This window comes from Poromitra crassiceps (genome assembly GCF_964638095.1).
Source record: "Poromitra crassiceps genome assembly, chromosome: 15".
Taxonomy (NCBI): domain Eukaryota; kingdom Metazoa; phylum Chordata; class Actinopteri; order Beryciformes; family Melamphaidae; genus Poromitra; species Poromitra crassiceps.
This window is the reverse complement of record NC_139634.1, coordinates 31,064,920-31,073,799: the sequence shown is the minus strand read 5'-3', so window position 1 is coordinate 31,073,799 and position 8,880 is coordinate 31,064,920. Positions and strand designations below refer to the sequence as shown.

Genomic DNA, 8,880 nt, shown 5'->3' with positions numbered 1-8,880 from the left:
TGATGCGGCGCTCAGAAGTGCCAAAGGGAAACTAGAGTCACTGCGCTGACACAATGGCCCCCACCTCGGCATCAAAATGGCGTGTGATGCATTGCTCTAAAGTTCAGGGGCGCTGCTCTCCCATGTGATGAACGGTTGTTAAAGCAAAGACAAATGGCACATCATTGATTGTGAGGCTTAGGGGATAATATTTGGTACAAAGAAAATTCACCAATATCTGTATAGGTGTAAATTCATCACTCTTCTCTGATCACCTCCCGGTGATGCTGGGCTTTCATCTCAGCTGGCTGGATTGGTTCATTGCACAGTCAGCAACCTCAGACTCAAATCACCAAACAGGAAGCAGTGGAAACACTGAGGGGAAGTAGAGATGGCTGAGTCATGCAATAAACAAACAAAAACAAAACAAAACGAACGCACAGAAAAGGGAAAAGGAAGAGAGGTAACACCAAGACTACTGGGCAAGACCATCAAGACACAGATGAAGAAGAACCAAGCAGAACCGAATGGTCCAGGACAGGTGGAGGCTGACTCATCAATGGGCGATTCATTCGTTCATTTGCTCATTCATTGTTCTGCAAATCATAAAATTGCTTATAGCAATGGCCAAACGAAATTAGAAATTAACAAATGGACCTCATATAGAAGCAAGTTAGATCTCTCTCTCTCTCTCTCTCTCTCACACACACACACACACACACACACACACACACACACACACACACACACTTCCTGATCCTGACCCTAAATTCACCTTGTACAAAGATTGGTGTTAAGAAACTGCCAAACAAATCGAATGGGAAATCGATATGAGGCTCACATTCACTCTGCATGTGCCACCTAGAAATGAAGACCTTTATATTGAATGAGGATGGAGTCGGTATGAATCATCAGCCTGCGGTCCGCCACACAGAGCCAGGTGCGCACACCTGGTACTACATGTGAAGGACATGGTCATCATGGAACTATTTTGGGCTACAGGAGTGAAAACATCCCTCTATAAATAGGACGGTTGGTGCTGAATGCGGGGGGGCGCATTTCAGCCCTTGTGTCAGTCACCGGTGAGAGCTATTTTTAGAAACAGCAGCACGGTTATCTCGCGTAGGATTGGCGGCGGGTTAGTTGCGCAATGGCTGCTGTGCACGTGCCTCAACATTTTCATGAATGTATCATTCCATGAATTATGGGTTAGAATGCACGGCCCAATAACGAAAATCGACAAAGAATATTCGGTAACACTTTACAATAACGTACACAAATCCTATAGTAGTTACTGATAAACTAACCATTAACTAATCGCCAGTTAATCATTCGCTAATGAAAAATTTGGCATTAGTTTATCACTAGTTAATCATAGTTAATGAGTAGGTAGTCATTAGTTAATGATTAGTATCTAATTTCCTGAGTAGAGTAGTTAATCAGTACCTAATGATTACTAAATTTCAGCTCGTGAATAGAGTAGTTAATCATTACTTAATGATTCCAAAATGTCAGTGCGTGAATGTATTAGTTAATCATTAGTTAATCATTAGTTAATCTTTTTGTGTACCCTATTGTAAAGTGGTGCATCATACTCAGTAGTTTATGAATACTGAATCATTACCTGTCCATTAGTTACTCTTTTCGCACCCTAATATAAAGTGAAAGATATCCTTATCAAATAAACACTCCCTCCAGGTGAGATTCGAACCCTGAACCCCAAGATTGTTAAATTGTAAGTCTGGTTCTCTACCATCTGAGCTAACCAGCCTGTTGCTTGTTCGAGCCATACTATTGAATGTAGAGCCTGAGACCAAGTATTATAGTTTAAAGGTATATTCCACCCAAATACTACTTTCTGTCCAAGTACTTACAAGTACTTAGACATAAGTAGTATTTGGCTGAAACATACCTAAGTACTTGGACATGAAGTAGTATTTGGATGGAATATACCTTTAAAACTATAAGTATTTGGAGAGAAGGTAGTATTTGGGTGGAATATATCTTAAAAACTATAAGTACTTGAACAGAAAGTAGTATGTGGATAGGACATAATACTTAGTCTCTGACTCTACAGACCTATAGTATGGCTCTACCAAGTAACAGGCTGGTTAGCTCAGATGGTAGAGAACCAGACTTGCAATTTAACAATCTTGGGGTTCAGAGTTCGAATCTCACCTGGAGGGAGTGTTTATTTGATAAGGATATCTTTCACTTTATATTAGGGTGCGAAAAGAGTAACTAATGGACAGGTAATGATTCAGTACTCATAAACTACTGAGTATGATGCACCACTTTACAATAGGGTACACAAAAAGATTAACTAATGATTAACTAATACATTCACGCACTGACATTTTGGAATCATTAAGTAATGATTAACTACTCTATTCACGAGCTGAAATTTAGTAATCATTAGGTACTGATTAACTACTCTACTCAGGAAATTAGATACTAATCATTAACTAATGACTACCTACTCATTAACTATGATTAACTAGTGATAAACTAATGCCAAATTTTTCATTAGCGAATGATTAACTGGCGATTAGTTAATGGTTAGTTTATCAGTAACTACTATAGGATTTGTGTACGTTATTGTAAAGTGTTACCGAATATTCATATAGGCTATTTCTATAGTGTAGATAGGCTATGGCACGCAATGTAGGCTATATTGATTCCACTTTATGTTAGGTTAATTCCCTATGCATGGTATGTCTATCATTATTTATTTTAGGCTACTGCGGTTTTATCCAAAGCGGTCCACTCACAGTTCATCACACCATTCACAAAGATAATTTCCAGTTGCTTATAATTGCTATTTCAGTTAATATTTCGCGCACTGAATTAAGAACGTGTGCAAAATGCCGGAGGACCGTTCATTTACCGTTAAGAAAACTGGAAAATGCGGTTTACCTTGAAGGGGCACGTGCACCATTCATGTCTAATTGACTGTAAACTGTAGGCTTTCGCCAGCGACTGTTTCTAGCCCTGCTGCGACACACAAACACCAGCTCCTCCGATTATTTCCATTCATAAAAGGCGAAGAAGAAACGCAGCCTTGTGAAAAGCAACAACCCCAGCATCCATGTCTTCTCCTGAAAACAGCTCAGTGATTCATGCTGTGCTGTGGGTAGGCTAATGCGGTAGCTTAATTGCAGCATAACATCATCAATCTCTCAAAACAGCGTTGACAATAAACAGCGATCAGGACGAGCAGTCAAATCACCTAACACGCACCTGGCGTGTTTATTGACAGGTATAGGGCAAAGAGGGAATAGTCGCGCAAGGTGCCAGACATATAAACAGAGACCTCTTTTCGTATGCACCTCAGTCCTCCCATCCCTGTGTGTGTGTGTGTGTGTGTGTGTGTGTGTGTGTGTGTGAGTAGGGGGGGGGGGCGGGGGTTGTGAGCTGCATACGAAAGAGCTCTCCGAGTCCGGTGACTCCGTTTACGTTTTACGCTTGACTCCGCCCCTTACTCGGTTTTGTCCAAATCGGGCTTTTTGCGTCGCCGGAGCTCCCGATTTCAGTCCTACGTCATCAGCTGACGTCGGTGTTGGTGCGTTGGGAGCCCCCCTACTCCGGCGGAGTCCCAGCCTATATAAGTGACCGGAGAGCAGAGTCCCTCATCCAGATTTACGGGCTCCTTCTGGACGAGAGAGACGGCAAACACAGCCGCCGAATCGTGGCGGAGCTAAAGAGAAAGGAGGGGAGAAGAAAAGCTCTGAAAAGAGATGAGATGAAAGTCCACTAACACACCTCAGAGGTCTTCACTTTGACAGCCTCTCTAAACACAACTCGGAGACAGGCGCCCCCGACTTGTCTGCTTACAACTCACCTCACCTGCAACTTACATCTGGAGGAATTTGGTAGTTCACCGTGCCTGGCTAACAATGTACCGCTCAACCAAAGGAGCGTCGAAGGCTCGGAGGGACCAGATCAACGCGGAGATTCGGAACCTGAAGGACTTGCTGCCCATCTCCGATGCGGATAAAGCGCGGCTCTCATATCTGCACATCATGTCACTTGCATGCATGTACACCAGGAAATCCGTCTTCTTCTCTCAAGGTAAGACAACATTCACACAGGATGTGAATGAATGCACCTGTTGCTATATTTCATCTGTAGTCCTACTGAAAACATTCCTAGATAGGCAGCAGCAATTTGATCGGTTTGGCTCATGAGTGGAATCAACAAGTGGTTTAGTGACACAGCAAGGCAACTGCCTCGGTTTGAATGTGTGTGTTTTCGTGTTTTTTTTAATCTATTCAGTCTGGGGGATATTTATGACTGATAGGAGCTCATAATAGCGTTTTCAGCACTGTATCGCTGCCCAGTGCTGAAACGCTCCAACGCCGAGGAGGAAGCCCATGCAGCTGTCCATGGTGCTGAAATACACTGCGGCTGCTATACTGGCTACCGAAGGGGAGCAGGGATGACGCGTTATGGTGTTTTTCTTAATTAAAGTGTCTGTTTTTTCTCTCTCTCCACTTGTTTCTTTTAGAATCTGCCAGTCTTGAGGAGAGCGCAAGGTTTATGTCTTTCCACGAGCTATCCGAGTTGGTGCAGGAGCTGCCAGGGTTTCTGATGCTGTTGAGCGGGGAAGGGAAGCTGCTCTACCTGTCAGACTGCATCTCCGAGCACCTCGGACACTCCATGGTGAGTAGCCTACACAGCCAATCAGGGCAACACTAACAGTAATTAAACGCCCTGTGGAGTCATTTCTCCATAGTTGAGTAACTTACAGGCTACTTAGTCTGCATGAGCTTAATAAATAATGTATTTTGCTTATTTTCAGGTGGATCTTGTGGCCCAGGGTGACAGTGTGTATGATATCATTGATGCCTCAGACCACTTTATCATGAGGAGCAACCTGTCAACCTCCACATCTCTTGACATGGGTAAGACATTTGAAATTCACAAGCTTTTAATTCTCAGAAATGCCCATTTCCAGTGAAACTCAATGCAGATTGAATACTGAATTTTTAATAAAGCTCCTCCCACCATCCACCTTGCAGACCGTCTCTTCCGATGCCACTTCAACACCTCCAAGTCCGTGCGGAGGCAGAGTGCTGGGAACAAGCTGGTCCTGATCCGAGCTCGCTGCGTCTCTCCCCCCTCCCCCTCTCCCGCTGCCGGAACCTACTGGACATCCAACCCCGTCTGGGTGTGTTTCTGCTCCCCTCTCGAGCCCCACCCCGCCCGCTCTGGCCCTGCCGGAGAGAGGGAGTCCACCTCCACCCCTCCTCCCACTGAGAGCAACTTCTTCCTGGCCTGTTTCCACTCCCAGCATGGCCGGGACATGAGACTGCAGAACGCACAGGACAGGTGAGTTCACAAAAACAAACACATCCTACCTACCTTCCACCTGTTACTTTAAACTGGTATACTCCAGGAATTAAACCGTTTACTTTATGCTGTAAGGGGCAAAAAAAATAAAATATGCTAAGACGTCTTTGCCCACTCTTCCCTGCAGTGTGAGTGCCTATCTTGGCTTTGATGTGGCAACGCTCTGCTCTCGCTCGTGGTACAGCCTCGTCCACCCACAGGATCTGGCACATGCCTCCACTCAGCACCGCAGCCTATGTAAGTAGAGTACTGTACATACTGTACATCATGTTACGACCATGCATGCCTACACAATTACACACACACACACTGCGCTCACTGGCACCACTACACATTTAAAAATGCAATGATGACTAATAGGATTACAGAGCAATGCCAACCTGTGTTGTGGTTGTTCCTTCACAGTGAGAGAAGGAGGAGAGGGAAGAGCTGAAATGGTGGTGCGTGTGCAGGCAGAGGACCAGTCCTGGGTTTGGCTCTACATGGTGCTCCAGCTGGAGGCTGGAGACTTTCCCATTAGCAGCAACAACTACATCATCAGGTACTTACAGCCCCTGTACCCCCCACCCCCAACACACACACACACACACACACCTTAGTAGCTTGGACACAAAATAATGATGAAATACTAGTAAATGCACAAGTCTAACCTTGTTTTCCCATTTGTCTCTCAGTGAGTCTGAGGCCTGGTCAGTGCGTCAGCAGCTCAGCTCGGAGCAGACCCAGCTCACCCTGGTTCTGAGTGGTGGTACCTCTCAGCAGGAAAGCCTGAGCCTCCAGTCACCTGAAACCCTCTCCAGCCCAGACCAGGTCTTCACCCCCGGCAGCAGTGGGCTCTCTGCCCAGTCCTTCGACTTCAGCACTGCTGGCTGCAGTGTGGGCTCTTCTGATGAACCGGGCAGCTCTGTTGCTGAGGCCATGCATGTGGAGGGAGACCCTCGCTCCAGTATCTCCTCGCTGGAGGAGGAGAGCTTCTTCCAGCAGCAGCAGCAGCAGCCCGCTGGCCCAGACCAAAGCCCGTCCACCGCCTCCTCTCCCACCCCGGTCACTGTTGCAACTGTGGCAGACTTAGACTTCCTCACACAGAACATTCTCCTGCCCCCCTCCTTCCAGCTCGAGCCCCCGCTGCCGTCCCTCCCCCTGCCTCTGCCTCCAGTTCCCACCTCACAAGCTCAGCAGTCCAAAGAGTTTGTGTGCACGCCACCCTACACGCCCCAGCTTGGCGGGGGCAGCTTCCTGTTTGGCGAACCCCTCTTCAGCTTCGACCCCACGGGCACGACCACGCCTCCGCCCTCTGCCACGACGGCCTCCGCCACCACCACCGTGGCCCCCTCAGTATCCCCGCCGGCTCCGACAACCACCACCTCCAGCCCCTCTCCCCCCACCACCCTGTCCACCAAGCTCCCCCTGGCGCTGCCTGCCCTGTCGACCGACCTGCTCTTCTCTTTGGAGCCCTGCAGCTCTCTGTACGAGAAGCTGCCCCCCACACCCGACAGCCCCAGGGACGGCGACTGCACGGTGATGACCCTGCCCGAAGTGCGGGGCCCACTGTATGTAGACGTCCCGCTGGGGCCGCTCCAGTACCCCCCCGAGGGACTCCTCACCCCCGAGGCCTCTCCCGGCAAACAGTCCTGCCTCTCCTTCTTCTCCCTGGAGAGAGAGAGGGAGAAGGAGAGGGCAGAAATCTCCCTCTTAGCTCAGCACATCAGCTCACTGGCAGAGGGCTTCTACCTGGACCCGCTCTTATCCAAACTCTCTCCCCCATCCATGTCACCCTCGTCCGCCCCTCCCTCACCCTTCCTGTCCCCCTCCCTAGAAACCCCCGATGTTGATTCAGTCCACGTGCTTGGGGAGTTTTATCCCATCAAGGCGTGGAGAGGTCTGGACATTCCCCTGTTCCTTGATGACGATGAGTCTCTGTTTGAAGAGAGCGTCTTAGAAACTCTCCTCCAAGACTTCTCCGCTCCTCCTCTGTCCCCTGTCCTCTCCTCCCGCTCCCCTTCCCCCACTCCCTCTAGCCCGACCTCTCCCCAAACCCCAGTGCTGTGCTGGCGCCAACCCTCCCTCTTTGAGGGAGCGGACCACTTCTGTAGCGTCCAATCGGCGCAATGTAACTCCGCAGCCGGGTGCGCGGCACGGGCGGCCGCCGAGGCTGGGGCGAAGGCGGAAGGGGAGGGGCTACTGGAGGAAGCGATGGAGATAGAGGTGGTGGCATCTCCATTGTCCTCTTGCTCCTCCATCCCGGCGTCCCCTCCCCTCATCCTCACCGCCTCCCCCTGCCCCGCCACGCCCACGCCCATCGGCTCGCCCGCGCCCGCTGTGTCTTCTTGCGCCCAGTCCCTCTTGGAGGAACTGGCCGTCCTGGAACCCCTGTTTGGGGCAGGTGCCTCGATCGCCCCTGGCTTAGGGCAACAACCTGAGTTGTATCAACTCCAGTGTCATCCATCGCCACAGTGCTTCCACAAAGGTGAGAGGCTTTCACTTTCCTCTGTGGAGCATCTATTTGTGTCTGTTGGATGAGCTGAAGGAGCATTGAGTGAAAATCCAATGTTAATTTCTTCTTTGTCTCTTTTTCCTTTTTTGTTTTTCAGATGGGAGTGGAAGTGTTCCTCCGTTCTAAAATAAGTCTGTGACTTACTTCATTAAGTATGGCATATTGTCATATTTTGTGGAGCCCCTTTTACTGCAAAGTAAAAAATTATTAAGTGTATAAATATACATAATGTATATAACTTAAGGACTTGAACTCCTACATGTCTCCTGAGAACAAAGATTGGCTTTATATTTTTGTTCAGTCATTACTCTGTATACTAATACCACAAAATGGTGCAACATTTACTTGACGGTGCAACCATCTGGACCCATAACTGACTGGGTTTTGAGTCCATGTGGTATCTCACAGCTTCTCTGTAAAATGAGCTTCAGATATGATCAGACAGAGAAACATCTCTGAACTTGTAAGCGCTGTTTAACTTCCAGACGCGCATTTGTATTCACTCGTAGTGAAAAATCTGTTGTGAACAAAAAATATATAAGAATACATTTCTTGTTATTTCAATAGGAAAATGACTTATAGCACTTCTGCCTGACATGCAGCAACGTAAACTTAAACCTCAAATGTATTGGAAGTCTATGTTTACAAATTCGTGGGATAACCACTATCAGTACATCACTAAACAGAACCAGATTTCTTGCCAAGAAATCTTCTACACAATCCTCAGAGCCGGTTCAGTTTCAGCTCTGATTTTATGGCACTTTCTCCACAGTCAATGAAATGGCTACAGCAAATCTCCCGAAAATGATAATCAACTTTAAAACCCAAGACACTTTGAGGTTTGAGTTTGCGGCTGCAGACCTTTAACATTTCATATTTATCTCTCAATCTAAAACCTGTGTATCTGTGATGTGCAAAAAAAAAAGAACCAAAAGAAAACATGTGAGGAGATCCTGGCATGTGAAGATCTCAACAATGTTGAAGGGCTCCAAGGCTTTACGAGATGTAACACCGAGTAGAGACTGTCTGGAAGTTTGCAGGAACTCTGATCGTGC

General features: G+C 47.6%; 1 protein-coding gene across 1 annotated transcript; it reads left to right on the top strand.

Moving 5' to 3' along the window:
- Positions 1 to 3,875: 3,875 nt before the first annotated feature.
- Positions 3,876 to 7,951, top strand: npas4a (neuronal PAS domain protein 4a; the record flags this gene model as incomplete). The annotated part of the gene is made up of 8 exons (XM_083652236.1): positions 3,876 to 4,050; positions 4,487 to 4,641; positions 4,781 to 4,883; positions 5,001 to 5,310; positions 5,459 to 5,568; positions 5,737 to 5,872; positions 6,006 to 7,798; positions 7,923 to 7,951. 8 exons carry the CDS (start codon positions 3,876 to 3,878, stop codon positions 7,949 to 7,951), a joined length of 2,811 nt encoding a protein of 936 aa, XP_083508362.1.
- Between the last annotated feature and the right edge of the window lie 929 nt (positions 7,952 to 8,880).